Source organism: Trachypithecus francoisi, unplaced genomic scaffold (assembly GCF_009764315.1).
Source record: "Trachypithecus francoisi isolate TF-2019V2 unplaced genomic scaffold, Tfra_2.0 Lachesis_group10, whole genome shotgun sequence".
NCBI classification, from domain to species: Eukaryota; Metazoa; Chordata; class Mammalia; order Primates; family Cercopithecidae; genus Trachypithecus; species Trachypithecus francoisi.
In genome coordinates this window covers 46,691,702-46,710,938 of record NW_022681455.1, presented here as the reverse complement: position 1 = coordinate 46,710,938, position 19,237 = coordinate 46,691,702, and the positions used below count along the sequence as shown (strand labels likewise).

The 19,237-nt window shown below is 38.6% G+C and overlaps 1 protein-coding gene across 2 annotated transcripts in view; it reads left to right on the top strand.

Annotated features, from left to right (window-relative positions):
* Positions 1-18,775, top strand: part of LOC117087312 (24-hydroxycholesterol 7-alpha-hydroxylase) — a 103,381-nt gene extending 84,606 nt beyond the window's left edge. Inside the window, exons 11-12 of one of the 2 annotated variants that reach the window (XM_033217371.1) lie at positions 13,156-13,243; positions 16,864-18,775. In XM_033217371.1, coding sequence (XP_033073262.1) covers positions 13,156-13,243; positions 16,864-16,935 — 160 coding nt within the window. In that variant the 3' untranslated portion in view covers positions 16,936-18,775. The remainder of the gene's footprint in view (positions 1-13,155; positions 13,244-16,863) is intronic. The other variant, XM_033217370.1, reaches the window with a different exon arrangement.
* The last annotated feature ends 462 nt before the right edge of the window (positions 18,776-19,237 follow it).

The window sequence follows — 19,237 nt, the reverse complement described above, 5'->3', positions numbered from 1 at the left end:
TTTATATGTGTAATCTAAAAAAGTTGAACTCATTGAAACAGAGAGTAGAATGGTGATTACTAGGGGTTGGGGGGATTGGAGATACCAGGCAGAGAGTACAAGCTTTCAGTTACAAGATTAATAAGTTCTGGAGATCTAGTGTACAGCATGGTCACCATAATTAATAATAATATATGATACAATTGACATTTGCTAAAATAACAGATCTTAAGTTTTCTCACCCCCACTTCCCCCAAACACACAAAAGGTAACCACATGAGATGATGGATATGTTCATTAGGTTGACTGTGGTAATCATTTCACAATGTGTGTATATGTGTATATATGGGTACATGTATATATGTGTGTGTGTGTGTATATAAATATACACATAATCATCTCATTGTGCACTTTAAATATATATAATTCTTGTCAATCTTACCTCAATAAGCTATAAATAAAATAAACCATAAGATCATTCCTATTTTTCAAGTACTTAAACTTAATTAAGTCAGTACTATTCCTTTGCCCCTTTTCCTCAATAAGAAGCTGATGTAGTTAGGCTTTGTGTCCCCACCCACATCTCATTGTGAATTGTAATCCCTATAATCCCCATAATCCCCATGTGTCAAGGGAGAGGCCAGGTGGAGATAATTGAATCACAGGGTGGTTTTCCCCATGCTGTTCTAGTGCCAGTGAGTGAGTTCTCACGAGATCTGATGGTTTTATAAAGGACTATTCCCCCTTCACTCACACTTCTTCCTGCCGCCCAGTGAAGAAGGTGCCTTCCTTCCCCTTCACCTTCTACCATGATTTAAGTGTCCTGAGGTTTTCCCAGTCATGCTGAACTGTGAGTCAATTGAGTCTCTTTCCTTTATAGATTGTCCAGTCTTGGGCAGTCCTTTGCAGCAGTATAAAAATGGACTAATACAGAATGTTTACAAAGAGATACCCAAATTATTAGCTCATAGCTCATTTATATGGAAGTTTTATTTCTAGGAGAAGTAACCATAGGATCACCATTAGAACAATGCTGGCTGCAGTCAGGAAAACAATAGCTCCAGAGCATGCATTCCTAGTAAGAGCCACGTATAATCTTCCTAGTGAAACGAAAAACAGTATTTCAAATCAAGAAGGGCTGAGGTTCTCCAGTTCTTCATTCTTGCTGTCCCATCTGCTCTTGTGACTAAGCATCAATGAGTTTGCTGTCAGATGTGCATAGAGGCCAATACCATGGCACTGGCTTTTGAGAAAAGTAAACCTTTATTTCAAGTCCACTGGCAAGGAGACAGGAAGAAATGCTCAAATCTATCTCCCCAAGCTGGAGGCTGGGGTAGTTTTCATAAGCATAGGGTAATGATGTGTGATCTGATTGGATCTTAACAATGAGGTGATGTCGGGAAGCATGATCTGACTGGATCCTGCCATGGGTGATGACCGTGCTCTGATTGGATCCTGTATCCTGCAATGTGGTGTATGCTGCTTAATTCAGTCCCTGCTCCTTGGTCCAAGCACTTATGTTCCCTCTGTGGTTGCACAGTTAGTTATCTGGGCATGCCCTGGTTACATGACCTTCACCCTGGGGGTCCATGGCAACTGAAAAGCAACTCACAACATTGTTACATAAACGTCTACACCAGATTGATTTGATGTGGTTACACTTTCTCATCTCCTTTTTTATTTTATATATTTCCCATTTTCTTCTTTTTTTTAAATGTTTTCTTTTTTTCCTTCTCATTCAACTTACCCTTATCCCTTTCTTCTCTTCCCATTTTATTCTATTTTTTTTCTGTATTTAATATAAAGCATCTGCCTTCCCATTCTACCAGATTATGCTTTCACGGGCATTCACAATCAAAAGTTTGGTACCCCAGACATAATGTTGCGTGTATAATGGATATATTCTTTATAATTTTAATGTTGTGTGCTAAAATTAAAAGGTTTGGCAAACTGCATCTTCAAAAATATTTTTTTTCCTCATTTTCCTTAACAAGTTCCTCTAGATCAGTATTCTCAAAATGTGGTCCCCAGACCACCCGTATTGACATTACCAGGAAACTTGTAATAAGTGCAAGTTCCTGGGCCCTGTCCCAGATCTCGTGACTCAGAAACTTTGGGAGTGGGGCCCAGCAATCTTTTTAACAAGCCCTCCAGGTGATTCTGATGCACTAAAATTTGAGAATCACAGGTGCTAGATTATTTTATCTCCTGCTACCATGTTGATTTTATTTTCCTAAGAGATTTCTCAGGGGAATGAGGTTGCTGAAAAAGTACTTCTGCTTTAACTTGATAGCTGTGCTTCAATGAATGATGCCTTCTGTAGGCTACCTTGTCTGAATTCCAGGGCAAGGTCATTCACTTTCATAAGCTGCAGCTGGTGGCAACTAGGAATATACTTCAGACCTTTTGCTCCTGGCAACAGTGACAGCTTTCCAGCACATGCTGGCGTTACCTGCAATGACTTCTAGGAGGAAAAAAGAGAGAAATGTTCTCTTTAAAAGTGACAGAGGTATTCAGTCTCAAAATCGAGACATCTAAAATTAAAATCATCAATTTTCCCCAATATTAGCATTCCTTCAGTACTCTCCTCCTATCACTGCTGTCTTAGACACCTGGGTTTTTGGAGTTATCCTTTACTCCTCCTTCCTTCTGGCCTTCTGTGTACATTTTCCACTCCTTTAAAACTAGGTCTTCTTAGCCAGGTGCCATGGCTCACACCTGTAATCCCAGAATTTTGGGAGGCCAAGATGGATGGATCACTTGAGCTTAGGAGTTTGAGACCAGCCTGACCAACATGGTGAAACCCTGTCTCTACTAAAAATACGAAAAAATTACCTGGGTGTAGTGGCAGGTGCCTGTAATTCCAGTTACTTGGGAGGCTGAGGCAGGAGAAAATAGCTTGAACCCCAGAGGCAGAGATTACAGTGAGCCCAGATCGCATCACTGCACTTCAGCCTGGGCAACAGAGTGAGACTCTGTCTGTAAATAAATAAATAGACAAACAAATAAATAAAATAAAAAACAAACTAGGTCTCCATCACCTCAGCATCAGATGGCTATTATCATTGCCTAACCCTTCTCCCTGACTGTATTATCTCTTATTTCAATCCATCTTACTCACTACATACAGATAAGTTTCCCGTAAATAATAATCTCTGATTGTCACTCTCTCATTAAGATTCTGGTGCCACTACCTGCTGGCCAAACTCATTAGCCTAAAACTCCGGGCCCTCCATAATCTGACACCAGCCTTACCTTTCTAAACATCTGAGAATGTCCTCCCCAGAGCATCTACTTGCTGTTCCTTACTACAGAGCACCCACTCCTCCCCTTGCCTGTGTTTTCTGCTGGCTCTGGAATGTTCTTACTCAACAAGTCTACTTATTTAATGCCTCTTCTGCTATCACGGTCTAGCTCAAGTTTCACCTCCATATAAAGTCAACGTTAATCATGCTAGGTTATAGGTTCTCTCCAGACTCCAAATTTTGTTTCCCTTGTTTCTACCTTCATCTGTTATAATATTGTGACCTCTTCCATCTCTCCATGTGCATTGCTAGCATTGTGTTGTGTAGGTCTGGGTGTTCTCAATGCCTGTGTAGCATTCCTTAACGAGGTATTTAAATACAAATGCAGAAAACATGCAAGTACCAATTATTTAAAGAATTTTCAACATGTTTATAATTTAATGAGCTTTATTTGTAGATGTGTAATGTTGTTCTTGTAAGTGTAAAAGATAAATCTGTTATAAACAATGTGCCTCATTATTTTCACTGCTTTGACGTTAGAAGTATTAAGAAAACATTACCTACATGAACATAGCTTAGCTTGCTTCTGAAGAGCTTCTGTAAAAATACGAATTTACAAGGCCCATTTTCTTTGGCATAAAAACTTTTCCATGTCCTAGGTGTGTATATGTCAGTTTCTGTTATTTTACACATTGAACAAAATTCAATAACATAGTAAAGGCTTTAAAAAACAGTATGTTTTTTTTTTTCACTGTAAAGAAAAAAACTTTAGTGGCTAATTGAGATAATTCTATTAGAATATCCAAATATTTGGATTTGAAGAAAATTCAACTTTTCCTTTAAGATACCAAAATCTTAATGTAATATAAATATCAATACTATCTTAATAGCTAGGTATTAATTTAATAACTAAACTAACACTAAAAAATAGAAAAGAAATATTAAGCCACACAAATTCAAAATGTACACTATGAATTGGCCAAAAGCCTGAGTGATCATTTATCTTTAAAGGAAATGTAGTTTTATCATTTTTAAAAACATCACATAGACTAAAATTAATTAAGGAAATTCTGCCTTATAGATTATAGTAGAAAATTATTTTAATACATTGGTAAATATTATTTCTAATCTTTTTTTTGAAATTTTTTATTATTCCTTCTGTTCCTCATTCTACTTTCTCTACAGATTTTTTCTAACATGTTTTTCTGCTTCAAACTTTTAAAAATTTATGTATTTATTTATTTGTTTATTTTATTTATTTTTTAATGGAGACGGTTTCACCATGTTGCCCAGACTGGTCTCAAACTCCTGAGTTCAAGTGATCCACCTGCTTCAGCCTCCCAAAGTACCAGGATTATAAGCATGAGCCACCACGCCTGGCCTTTGCTGGCCTTTAAAATGTACTTATTTTAAATGACAAGTAAAAATTGTATATATTTATGATGTACAATATGATGTTTTGAATATGTACATGTTATAAAATGGCTAAGTCAAACTATTTAAGATAGGCATTATGTCACATACTTTTTTTTTCAGGTGAGAACACTTAACATCTACTCTTGGTCTGAACACAGTGGCTCATGCCTGCAATCCCAGCACTTTGGGAGGCCGAAGTGGGTGGATCACCTGAGGTCAGGAGTTAGAGACCAGCCTGGCCAACATGGTGAAACCCCATTTCTACTAAAAATACAAAAATTAACTAGGTGTTGTGGCGGGCACCTGTAATCCTAGCTACTCAGGAGGCTGAGGCAGGAGAATCACTTGCAAGAGGCGGAGGTTGCAGTGAGCCAAGATCACACCACTGCACTACAGCTTGGGCAACAGAGTGAGACTCTTTCTCAAAACAAACAAACAAGCAAAAATACTACTGTTTTAGCAACTTTCATATTGTCATTAACTGTAGCTACCATGATATACAATCAGTATACTGAACTTATTCCTCCTAACTGAAATGTGTCCTTTGAATAACATCTCCCCAACTCCCCTAACCCCAGCCTTTGGTAACCACTATTTCTAATTATTTCTAATCAAAATATACACAGTATTTCTAAAATGTTTAATATTGTGCTCTTAGCTTATGAATGTTGATCTTGTTTGCATTTCTCGTTTGCTTAGCAAATTATTTTAGTGATCTAGGAAGTATTTATGGAAGACCTCTGATATGTTGTAATAATACTTCAAGAAACCCTGTTTCCACACCTAGTTATAATTGTTCAATCAGTGCAGTCTATTGAGGGGCACTTTCATTAAAGTCCCAACACTGTCACATGGCACGTTCAAACCCTCTATGAACCAGCTCCTGCTGCACTGTCCACCTTCATCTCTCATCACCTCACCTTCTGCAGGGAGTCAACAACTTGCAGGTCCCTAGATACTATTTTTCTTCTAAGTCTGTCCCTTGGAATGGATTTTCTCTCTGCCGAGTGTACCTTCTTCACTTGCACAGCTCCCACACTGCACCTCCAAATTGTTGACTGTCTTTATCACTTGTTGCAGTGCCTCTAGGGACTTGAGAGGAAGAGTGGCAGGGGCCTTTTATCCCAGGATGCTGAACTCAGAGAAGCTGGAAATCACTGCATTGGTCAATAGCAAGCTAATATTAGAGAAGGGCTTAAACCAATGATAATAAGATAGGATTTATTTGAATAAAGCAAGGAACCTACAAAACTGTTCTATAATTCACAAATACAAAATTAGCCAGCACTTTTCTAGTGCTGCCAAGTAAACATTGAATGCTAGGAAGTCACTACTTAGTTACTTGAAATGCCGACTTAGTTATTTGGAAAAGTGAGCTCATTTAATTTACTTGTAGGAAGGGAGCTAAGTACTGAAAGGAAGTGGTTACTTTATGCAAGTGGGAGCTTGATGTCTAATTTCACATATTGGTGCTTTTTGCCTTCTTTCCGTTTGATAGGCTGGCTCACACCTTCCATGAAACACTTTCTTTATGGGGTTGCAGACACACCACCTTCCTTTATTATTCAGCCCTTTGGCCTACTTCTTCCTCATCTCCTTCACTCTTCTTCCTCGATTTCCTGACTTCCAACTTTTGGATTATTCCAGGGCTCCTTCCATAGATTTTTTTAAAATCAAGTCTATTTAACTCACTCTCTAAGTGATCTCATTCTGCCCCATGGCTTTAAATAATTGTCTAAATAACGATAACTCTTATATTTATAAATCTTCTATCTCTGACCCTGAATGAATCCTTCCTAATCATGGGGCTCATTACTTGGCTTCCATTCAACATCTCCTTGGATATCTAAAAGGCACTGGTCTATAGAGAGCTGTACTTAACAAGTCCAAAACTGAGCTCCAGATTAGAATTCCATCAACCTCCTCTTCCTTCAATCTTCCCCATTTCTGAGGTAAATAACAGCTGTATCCTTGCATTTCCTCAAGTCAAAAACTTTGGAGTCATCCTTGACTCCTTTATATTCATCACATGCATAATGTAAACCATCAGTCCATCCTGCAGAATATATCCAGACTCTAACTGTGGCTCACAACTATTTCTACCATCCTGGTCTAAGTTACCACTTTCTATTGTCTGGAAAATTGTAGTGGCTTTCTTATCACTCTTTTCGTTTCCATCCATCTCATCCTGTATTTTATTCTCAGTGTAGCAACTGCAGGATCCTTTCAGAGCTTGTCATACTTCTCAAAACAGTCTAGTAGCTTCCCATTTTAACATTAGCCTTATCATCATTACTCATTCTTCTAACTCTGGGTTTTTGCACCTTTTATGGCTCACTCTCTTATTTTATTCTAGGGTCTGATAAAATGTCATCTCATCAGAGAGGCCTTCCTTCTCTAAAATATTTTAGCCCACACCTCCATCAACTTCCTTTCCTGTTCTTATTTATTATTCTACTATGTATTCTACTAGAATTTAAGCTTCATGAGAACATGAATATTGGTTTTGTTTCCTGGGGTGACTTCAGTGCTTAGAAGTATATAAAGCACATAAAGACACAATAAACATTGAATGAATGAATGAATGAATGAATGGGGGTCTTATTTTATTGTTAGAACTCTTAGTGTATAATCTAAGTGTCGCTTTACTGTTCCCACAAAAAATCACTTTTTTTTTCAAAGGAGACAAGAGAAAAGACAGGTGTGTTACATTCACACCCTAGTTATCCATTCAAATTTGACCCTTAGTGTTCTGCAATCTTTGCTGAGCGCCCAGCTCCTCCACGTGCTACCACTCACAACACTGAAGATGAGATGCTGCTTTTTTCAGATCATCTCCAGCAGAGGGAAGAAAGTGAGGCTACTCATGCTTCCTGCCATTATATCACCTCTTTACTTTCCACTGTACTATGACACAAGATAGTGTGAATGTATCAGTTCTTAAGGAATTTTTAGGGTAAACAAATTACAGCATAGGTAGGGAAATATTAAAATTGTACATAAAATGCTTCTTTTCCTATAGTCCCAGAGAAAAGCACTTAAATTGAGCACTTCACAGAAGGTTCCTTTTTCCTAACCTTATATGCCTTTACATGGCAATGTGTTTGTCTCTTTGCAAAATAGTCACAGAGCAACTCCTTTTAGTGTCATCCCTCCTCTGAGAAGCTGATTTTACTCCAAGATACACCACCCTCCCTCCATAGGTCATTTCTCAGTCTGAGTATAGAGTAATATGAGGGGCTTTAGCAGGACCGTCCATGGTTGTTCTTGGGACTTGAGTTCCTCAGAACTGTCCATGGTGGGCACAGGCACACTATGTCCTTAAGACCTGCCCAAATATTACTTCTTTATATTTTCTACTGAATGGTTGATTGTCATTTCAACATCAGTCTCTTTCTCTCTTTTATACATTTCCCAAAGACAATCATCTTTTTTCCTAATGCATGCTATAATCTAAATCCTTATGGAGGAAACTAAATATTTACCCCCAGATTATTTAGGCTGGTCTCTCTCATGGTAAAGTTAGTGCATTATTGTAAGGAACAGTGATAGAGTTTGCCTCTGTGTCCCCACCCAAATCTCATGTTGAACTAGAATCTTCACATTAGGAAGAGGAGGGGCCTGGTGGGAGGTGATTAAATCATGGGGGTGAACTTCCCCCTTGATGTTCATGATAGCGAATGAGTTCTCATGAGATATGATGGTATAGAAGTGTGTGGCACTTCCCCTTCGCTCGCTTTCTCTCTCCAACCACCATGTGAAGAAGGTGTTGCTTCCCCTTCACTTTCTGCCATGATGGTAAGTTTCTTGAGGCTTCCCAGTCATACTTCCTGTTAAGCCTCCAGAACTGTGAGTCAATTAAACCTCTTTTTTTCATAAATTTCCCAGTCTTAGATAGTTCTTTTCAGTGTGAGAACAGATGAATACAAACAGTATTAGCTCCCTTTCTTTATACCTTGTCTGCTTATTATTTTTCTTTCTATTCTTTAAACACATTGTAAGTCCTCTGGCTTGCATAGTTTCCAACAAAAAGTCTATGTTAACTTTTAATGTTTGTTGTTCTTTATTTATGATGTCTTTCTTTTCTGGCTACTTAAATTTATTTTTAATCCCTGGGTTTGTTTATTTATTTATTGCAGTTTGATTATGATTTGCCTTAACATGATTTCTTTTTTCTTTCTTTTTTTTTTCTCTTTTTTTTGTTTTGAGACAGAGTCTTGCTCTATCACCCAGGCTGGAGTGCAGTGCTGGGATCTGAGCTCACTGCAAGCTCCGTCTCCTAGGTTCACGCCATTCTCCTCCCTCAGCCTTCCGAGTAGCTGGGACTACAGGCGCCCGCCACCACGCCCGGCCAAGTTTTGTATTTTTAGTAGAGATGGTGTTTCACCATCTTGGCCAGGCTGGTCTTGAGCTCCTGACCTCATGATCCACCCGCCTCGGTCTCCCAAAGTACTGGGATTACAGGCATGAGCCACTGTGCTTGGTTGTTGTTGTTGTTGTTTTTTTGAGACAGAGTCCTACTCTGTTGCCCAGGCTGGAGTGTAGTGGTGCAATCTCGGCTCACAGCAACCTCCACCTTCCAGGTTTAAGTGATTCTCTTTCCTCAGCCTCCCAAGTAGCTGGGATTACAGGTACACACCACCATGCCCAGCTAATGTTTTTGTATTTTTAGTAGAGATGAAGTTTCGCAATGTTGGCCAAGCTGGTCTCGAGCTCCTGGCCTCAGGTGATCCACCGGCCTCGGTCTTCCAAAGTGCTGGGATTACAGGCGTGAACCACTGTGCCTGGCCGGCATGATTTTCTTTATATTTCTTCTGCTTGGGGTCAAAAAAATTCTCAAAAAAAATTGAAAATGTTTCAGCTATTACTTTCCAAAATATTTTCCCTCCTTGCTCATCTATATCTCTAATAACATGTATGTTAGACTTCTTTATTTTATAAGTTAATAATCTATTTATTTTTCCTTTTATTCTATGTACTTCATTTTAGATATTTTTCTTTGTTATGTTAAGTAAGTTTCATTATCTTTTCTTTGGCAGTATTTCCCGTCTGTTAATCCCATCCAGTTTAGTTTTCATTTAAGATATTGAATTTTTCATTGCTAGAAGTACAATTATTTTTTAAATATCTTATCTTTCTCCCCTCATCATGCTGTTTTTTTCCTACCTTTATAAACCTGTGGAGTATATTAACTATTTTTAATGTCTGTCATTTCTGGGCCTATATTTTTTCAGTGGGCTTTCTCTTGGTTTGGGGCCATTTTTCTGTTTTGTTTTCTAAGCCTGTTAACTTTGAATAGATGGCAAGCCATAAATGTTAAGTGCCATGGATACTGGGCTGTGTCGTATCCTTTTAGTTTAGACTTTATTATGACATCTAGTTAGTTGCTTAGAGAAACAACTTTTCAAAACTTGTTTTTAAGCTTCAGTAAGGTAAATCCAGAGCATCATTTAATGTAAAATAATATAATCCCACTACTAAGGCAATACTCATTTAAGAGCTCTAGCTAATGGTCCATGTGCTATATGATGGTCGGACTTTTTCTTGTGTGAACACAGCCTCCATGTCTTGTGTGAGCTCTTGGCCTTATTCAGGTTCCTGTGCTTTGATTTTCGTTTCATTGTTCTTTTTCAGCCTCAATAGTTTCCTCTCACACGTGCAGAGATCAGAACTCTGCCAAATACTCAAGTAGACCGCTCTCTAGATCCCTGGAATACTCTTGCTCTATGTGAAACTTCTTCTTTTCTAATATTCTTCTCTACAAATTTTAGTCTCCTTAGCTTGGCTCAACTTAATAATACTCTCAGACCTGTGTGGGTATTTCTGTCCTTGCACTGTGGCCTGGAAACTGCCAGAAGCAGGAAGCTGAAGCAATCAAGGGGTTCATCTCATTCTTTACTTCCTCTGGAGATCTTTGTCCTACACTGGATTTTGCCCCATTTCTGAGTTAAGGCGGGAAGATAATACCAACTTTTGTTACTTTATCATGGCCAGGAATGGAAGTTCCAATTGGTTAAAAGTTTGACAAAACCTTAGTTGTGAGAAACTCTGAACCTTCATACAAGTTAGCAAAACTGTTTTTTCTTAGAAACATTGCTGACTTTGATGCAAATCAGTAAATATTAGGCATGTTCTATTTCATAGACACTGATACTCTTTTAGAATAAATTATCTTTAGCATTTGCAAGTAAGTAGGGTTACATTTGCATCATAAATATTACTGAATAATTGATGTGATATTCAGATGGCTTATAGCAACACCTGGAGTGCTCCAGATTTCATTTGAAATAAAATACAGTCAAGATGTTTCAAGAACAGCAGTGGGGAAAAATCTAACTATTTGATATGAATATGAGATCATCAATATGTATGCCTTCACTCATTCAATCAATAAACATTGAGGATTTAAAGATAAGACATAGTTCCTGTTTTTTTGTGAAGACTGTAGTCTATAAAGGAAGACAGACATGCAAATTACTAGCTGTAATATAGTAAGATATAGTAGGATTGTAGGATAAAGACATTAGTTAAGGGATATGTAAAGTGCCACAGAAATACAGAGACCAGTGGAGAGGGCAGGAAATTGAATCTGCTCTATGGAAGGCATCACTTTCCATCACTATTATTCAATTAACATTATTAAGTACTAATAGTGTGCTGTGCACTGTGCTAAGGCCTCATAATACAAATCCTCCTCAGGGAGAGCCATGGCTAACAAGCAATCACAAATGTGGTGCAGTAGCAGCTGTGGGTAAGATGTGACCAGGGAACCATGTGGTGGAGAGGACAGCCCCGGGGACAGTTATCAGGAATGCTTCCAGAGGAGATTGAGCCTCAGAAAGGGAAAGGCTTGTGGCCCAGCGCATCATCATTCAGAGAATGTCAGGTAATATAACATGGCTAGAGCCACGTGGTATCAAGTGGGAGCTCTCGGGGAGAGGAGACTGCAGATATAGGTAAGGGGCGGATCTTCAAGGGCTGACTGTTTTCTCCTGTGGTGTTTGAAGATCTGTGTTTTAGAAAGTTTACTCCAGTGGTAGGATAAAGGACAGAGTAGAGGGAAGTGAAACTGGAAGCAATGTGGAAGCTAACTTGATTCAGTAATCCAGGAAATAAATGATGAAGAACTACACTGAGGGAGTCATGGAGGGACCGGAGATAAGGGGTTAAGGAGGGGAATTAAGAGCTATTTAGGAGAACAATAAAAAAAGGACTTGGTGCCTAATTGGATATGGAGAGTGATGGAGAGGATTGAGTCTATGACAATGTTCTGTCTCGTTGGACTAATTGTATCATTAAGGGCTGTGTTTCCTAAACGGGTTTCCCAATCCTGCAGAGAGTTCAAAACAACCCAATGGGACACAAGGAAAAATAAAAGAATTCTATTTATACTTTTTTCAGTTTTTTAGTTTCTATTTGTATGTGTCTTAGAAAATAGACACTAAACAGTGTAGTATATGTGTGTAATTTAAAATAAATGAGTATCAATATATTGCAGGGCATGCTGAAATATTTTATTATCAAGAGTGTGTGATCAAAATGCTTGGGCACTCTAGAGACAAGGAATGCAAAAGGAAAAGTGGATTTGGAGGTCCTAGGGAATTTGATGTTACTGTAGAACATTCAGGCAGTAATTTCCAGTGGGCAACAGGGTCTAGACTTAGGTAGGACTGTCCAACAGAGCCTTCTGTGATCATGGAAATGTCTTAAATATACACTGTCCAGTATAGTAGCCCATAACCACATGCAGCTTTTGAGCACTTGAAATATGGCCAGTGCAACCGAGGAACTGAAATTTTCCATTTTGCTTAATCTTAAATTTATTTATTAAATGTATTTAATTATTTAATTATATTAAATGTATTTAATTATTGAAATAGCCACTTGTAGCTAATGGCTATGATACTGGAAAACACAGTCCTAAAGAGAGAGACTTGAGACTGTCATTTATTGAGAGCTCCCACTGGCTCAGCACTTTATATACATTTTAAAGCAATTTAATCATCCCACTACCCTATGGAGTATGTGGTATTAAGAAAGTGAAGAGTTCAGTTCTTACTCTATCCTTTATTTTTTTATTTTTATTTTTTGTTTTGAGACGGAGTCTTGCTCTGTCGCCGGGCTGGAATGCAGTGGCCGGATCTCAGCTCACTGCAAGCTCCGCCTCCCGGGTTCACGCCATTCTCCTGCCTCAGCCTCCCGAGTAGCTGGGACTACAGGCGCCTGCCACCTCACCCGGCTAGTTTTTTGTATTTTTTAGGAGAGACGGGGTTTCACCGTGTTAGCCAGGATGGTCTCGATCTCCTGACCTCGTGATCCGCCTGTCTCGGCCTCCCAAAGTGCTGGGATTACAGGCTTGAGCCACCGCGCCCCGCCACTCTATCCTTTAAATAGGAAAAGAGTATATTGTAAAGAAGAGCATGTTTACTTTGAAATATGTGTACTGTCTAGATATTCTCTGTTGGCAGATATTTATACATCTTAATCAAATAACAATTGTATTCTTTTCTTTCAGGTGGTTTGCTCTGTTAGAGGTTCAGATATGTGTTATTTTAATACTTTATAAATATGACTGTAGTCTTCTGGACCCATTACCCAAACAGGTAAATGTTTTCAGAATTTTGAGTATCATGACTAATTATAAATATGACATAACCACCCCCACCTCCCCCAGTTTTAATTACTAGGGAGGAGCTGACATTTCCTCACTTAGGCCTGATCTTAACAGGTGCCTTGGATTGAACCAGACTGAGAAGATACTCGGTCTCCTTAATTCAGGATCTAATCTATGTACCCAATTACTACCTGGCTGGGCCTTAATAGCAGTCTTTCCACCACTTCCAGTGTTAGGAGCTCTTCAATGCACTTATCAATTTGAACACTTTTCCCTGAGTTAAATAAACATGGCCCCAACTTTGCCCTTCTTTTTCTTTTTCTTTTGTTTTTTTTGAGATGAAGTCTTGCTCTGTTGCCCAGGCTGGAGTGCAGTGCCGCCATCTCAGCTCACTGCAAGCTCCGCCTCCAGGGTTCACGCCATTCTCCTGCCTCAGGCTCCCCAGTAGCTGGGACTACAGGCACCCGCCACCGTGCCCAGCTAATTTTTTTTTTTTTTTGTATTTTTAGTAGAGACGGGGTTTCACCGTGTTAGCCAGGATGGTCTCGATCTCCTGACCTCGTGATCCCAAAGTACTGGGATTACAGGTGTGAGCCACTGTGCCTAGCCACTTTGCCCTTATTTTCTAGAAAAGAATGTCCGTGATCCAAAGGTGAACTATTGTTTTCAATGCAAGTCATGGCCCTTGGTGCATCTGAAAAGCAACGGCATGGAAAAAAACTAACCTAGCAGTAAAAACAGTGAACAGAAATGAAAAGGTCATGACTTTATTCCTACTTCAAACTATTGAATATTCCAGTCATTTAAGTTTTCTGTAGGTCTATTCTCATAGATCAGTGGCTCTCGAATTGGTGTGAGCATCAGCATCACTAGTAGGGCTTGTTAGAACAGACTGGATAAAGGTGCTATTTATCACTAGAATTTCTGATCCAGTAGGAACCAGGGAGGGGCTACAGAACTGTATTTCTTTCTTTTTTTTTGGTTTTGTTTTTTGTTTGTTTGTTTTTGAGACAGAGTCTCCAAGGAGTGCAGTGGCACAATCTCAGCTCACTGCAGCCTCCACCTCCCGGGTTCAAGTGGTTCTCATGCCTCAGCCTCCCTGGTAGCTGGGCCTGCAGGTGCGCACCACCATGCCTGGCTAATTTTTTGTATTTTTAGTAGAGACGTCGTTTCACCCTGTTGGCCATCTGCTGGTCTCCCAAAGTGCTGGGATTATAGGCGTGAGCCACAGCGCCCGGTCCAGAATTTGCATTTCTAACAAGTTCCAGGTGATGTTGCTGCCGCTGCTGCTTCTCTGGGTGCCACACTTTGAGGACCTCTGTTGTAAGAAATAAAAAGAAGTTCAATTTAAATCCAAATGTTTGGAAATCATGTGAAAACTTTGGGTAAAGGGTACTATTTAAACTGGGGCTGAAGATCAGAAATTAAGCATTGCAATCTCAGAGCTATTCACATAGCATTTTATGCTTTGATTTACTCTTGATATAATAAGGCTAATGTATGGAGAGATAAATAAAACTCTTGGGTGACATTTCAATAGGAATTATGTAAGTGCATAAGTGACACAGAAAATATTTTATTACTCACAAATATGCACATTTCAGTATTTCACTTGATTTCTTTTGCACTTCTATTTTGAGGACAAGTAACTTATCAGTGATGAAGAGCTCTCAGAATCTTATAATGAAAGGGAACTCAAAACAACTTTCACAAAGGTTCTCAGCTACCTGCTATGTTGTTGACAAAATGAACATCAGGGTCAGACTTTATGTACATCAAATAGTAATTCCTGATCCACTGAGTTGAATGTCACAATTTTGCTCAGGATTAAACTCAACATACAAAGATTTTCCCACCAGCAAGAGGACATCAGAATGCCTTTTCAGATGAGAAGGATGGTATTTGTTAAAACCATGGAGATTAGTAATTTTGACTAATTCCTTAGGCAGGATTTTTCCTAGCAGTTTCTTCCTAAGAATTCTATTATCTGTATTTAATTTCTTACACTATTTTGTATATGTCCTATTTATGTTTTGACACCACTGAGAACATTTTTTAAAGAAATGATCTCTCATGTTATAAAAAGTACAAGTCTGAGTGAATTCCCATGATCTCAAAGAGCATTTTATTTCAAAATTCTTATTCTTGAATGAGAAACATCAATTAACATTATTTAACTATTGAACTTGTTTCAATAAATTGTAAAATCAGGTGATCAGAAAGTGCAGGAAATGGCCTTCAAATCACCAGGCTCTTCTAGGAGAAGGCAGGGATGGGTTGTCAAAGCATGTCCTGAACAGTCTATTGTCTGGTGCAGGGAAATCAGTGGACTTGGAAACCAACTCCCTTGAAGGAATTTACTTAACATAGTAGAAAAAATCAAATGCTAGAATCTCTAATTTTAATTTTGCAACAGCCCAATGTTTCATTTTACCTCAAAGGGCCTTAAGTAATGTAATGTTAATTCCCTTCCATTATGAACCAAACCAAAAGGAAATACTACAAAGTTTAAGGATCTGTGATCAGGCAGCAGTGTCCTGATGGTGGCTGTGGGGGCTGTTCCATTTTGAGCATTAAGGAAGAGTCAACTTTAATTCTCTTGCAAAAGCAAGCACATTTTTGCTAACGTAGTGGGTTTTTATTTCTTTGTATGGTTGTTTGTTTGTTTGTTTGTTTCATTTTACTTTTTGGGTTCATAGAGCCTTAGGAAATCTCACAAAACACATGGATCCCCTTTGTAGAAAAGTGCATACTTCTTCATACACACAAAGTTGTGGATGCAATTTCAGTGGGTTCATGGTCCCCTGTGACTTATTCTATCAACTCTCTGAAGAATCTCCTTGCTAAAGAGCCCATTTTGTGCCCTATTTCATTCAAACTTGAAAATAGACTGATTCTAAATTAGATCCACCTCATCTTTCCTCATTCCTCATCTCACCTCAGCCCTCATGGTTGACATAAAAGGTTCCTTTTCTTTTTTAATCCCCAAAACCTCAAAAATCTCTTTGTATTATTTACGATACACTGACCTCCACTTGACCCTACACAGTTTCATATCTTATTTCTAACTCGGGTGAAAAAAGTCAGAACATTTGGAATCTACAAACTATCTTTATGGAGGCTACAGAGCAAGACTCCGTCTCAAAAAATATATATATCTTTCTGGAAAGTCATGATCATGAATACACTGTAAGTGGTTCACATCACCAACTCCACATCATTCTTTAAACACCTATAGCCTGCAGTAGGGAGATCTCACCCAGTGATTCTAAATGAAGTGTCAGTTTTTGAGCCAGAATTGTAGAAAGAGCCTTATTTGTGGTAACCTCTTTAGCCAGATAAAGTGAAGGGTGGCAGGCCCATAGCCTTCAGGTGTGTAAAACTAAAGAGATTGTTATTAGAATAAGGAATTGTATTCTTTTTCTTCTGCCTGAATGGAAGGCTAAAGTTGATGTTGGACATTGTGAAGTTCATTGATGCAAACATTTCCCAACTTGAAAAACCTAAACTGTGTACATTTTAGAGAAGATTACAATGGAATAAACCTTAGGTCTGAAAATGTGGTCTTATGTCTCTTAATTTCTATTTCTTCTGCATTTCTGTTTTTAGAGTTCTCTACATTTGGTGGGTGTCCCCCAGCCAGAAGGGCAATGCCGAATTGAATATAAACAAAGAATATGACATCTGTTGGGCCTCACAAGGGCCAGGGCCTTCTGCAGGAGTGGCACCACCCCACCTGGCAGCACCTAGACCTGAGCTCTACAAAAAAACACTGCTTCACTTTGTTTTGGGACTTAGTTCAAGAACACATTCAAATGGCGCATGCCTTTGGTATCTTCAACAGTAGACCAAGAATCTAACATCACTCTCGGTAATATAGAGACCGGAATACATGGTTTAGAGGAAATGATCAAATGATCCAAAAAAAAAACCACATTTTTAAAGAAGTTGGAATCTGATTTCATGCATAACTGTATTAAAACATTTAATAGATATAACGTCATTTGAATGAAAACCTTATCACATTAAATTCACTGTGAAGGTAGCATACTTAAATCTCTATTTTGAAAAGACTATAAGGCTTAGATTTTTTAAATTTAATAATTATTTCTACAAATTTCTATTTTTCTTAATGTGACTCTCAACTAACAATTGGAACTCCTAGGCTCCATTAACATAATTCTTTATTGTAAACATATCTAATGCTAAAAGTAATAAAATGATAATTTCTGAGAACTGTGAGGACAGGAATGGTGTCTTACATTCATTTCTATACTTTATTATGCTCAGGATTATACCTTCTCTACAGAGTATATTCAGTAAATGTATGTTGATTGATGTATTGATTTATATTTTAATGTGGAAGCACTGTTTTGACTCAAGGTGTTTGCAATTATAGTTTGGCAGATATCATATTTTTGCTAATACATAGAAACACAAATATAATGGTGTGCCAAGACAAGTAAGTATAGTGGAATCTCTTAAAGACTTATAACTGTCAAATATTTACCATGAAATCCAGAAAAGAAATCTTACCGTGTTCAGGAAAACATATGACACTAATAACAGAGTGAACACTTATGTCATAATTTATCTTCCAGTATTCCATAAAGAGCTGCTTGCCTCTCTTATTTCACAGCGAGGAAGCTTTGTGTGGTACATGTTGTTTTTCTGTGGCTTATTTGCTTCCCTGGGCTAGAATTATCCCATGAGGTTGATAATGATTGCTTAGTCATCCATTTTCTACTAGCAAGCACATGACTCCCTAGGAGAAAATTAAGTACTTTGACGTGCATTAACTCTTCCAGACTAATGTAGTGATTTTGAAGCTGAGTTAGTAGCTCACAGCTTAGCTTATAGGCTCAGGGATCTGGAGTCAGAAGGAGCTGAAGAAAGCAGCTCAGAAGTCCACAACATCTCTGAAAGTTGCAGACTAGAACTTGGCAGGTTCTACTGAATATGGTAGGTGTGTTTTGAGGGAAGGCTTCTTCTCCCAAACAGCTAAGGGTCACAATGAAGCACTGTATTTGAATACAGTGTCCACTTTAGCCAAATTTGCAGTCACTCAGAGCTCATGCTTAGCTGCTTTTTCTTGCTCAGTAAGGATGAATGTTGGCTGACAGGTTTATGCACTTTAAAAAAGAATGCAGACACAGGAGATCTGTTGACCTTTGGAATAATGAATAGTTAAGCGAAATATACTTGGAAGTCCCATATTTCATTTTATTTCCCTAGCCTGGGGTTTTATATTATATATAAATATACATTCCACATAAATTCTCATGTGTTAACTGGGATTTTACTGAAAGCAGAGCCTGAGACAGGACTTGTGTGCAGATAGCTTATTTGGGATGTTCTCGCAGGTAGCATAAGTGAGGGATCAGGAAGAGAGTAAGTCATTATTAAGGTTCTGTTTTTCAGGTAGGAGTTACAGCATCAAGAGCTCAATTTCACTGGGATCACCTGAAAATAATAGATAATACTTCCTAGAATTGTCCACATTAAAGATAAGTAGAAGCAATTATTGACTGGCTCCTGTTTCTCATTCATTAATGATTACCTCTGGGGATGTTAACCCCGCACTTCCAGGCTACCTTTGTGTGTGAACTAAGTATCAGGTGGAAAGGGAAGGAAGTGAAGGCGGAAGAAGGCCGATAAGAAGAAGCAGTAGGAGGAGTAGGCATCCTTGAGGCTGAAAAGGAAGTGTAGTGGAAATAAATGAGTGAGAGCTGGAAGGGTAGAAGGTGGAGAAAAAACTGTCTCAAATTAAAAGTTCAGAGGACAAACAGGCGGGGGATGACAGTGTTCATGACGGGCACATAAGGGGTTGCTGGAGTGGGGTTTAGCTGAAGAGAATGGAATGATGAATGTTTTGATTATTTTTTAATACAAAAGTGAGATCACCTGTATGCAGAACATTGTTGTGGAGATAGCCATTTGGGCACTTCTGATACAAGTTGACCTTCCTTTTCCTCATTCAAAG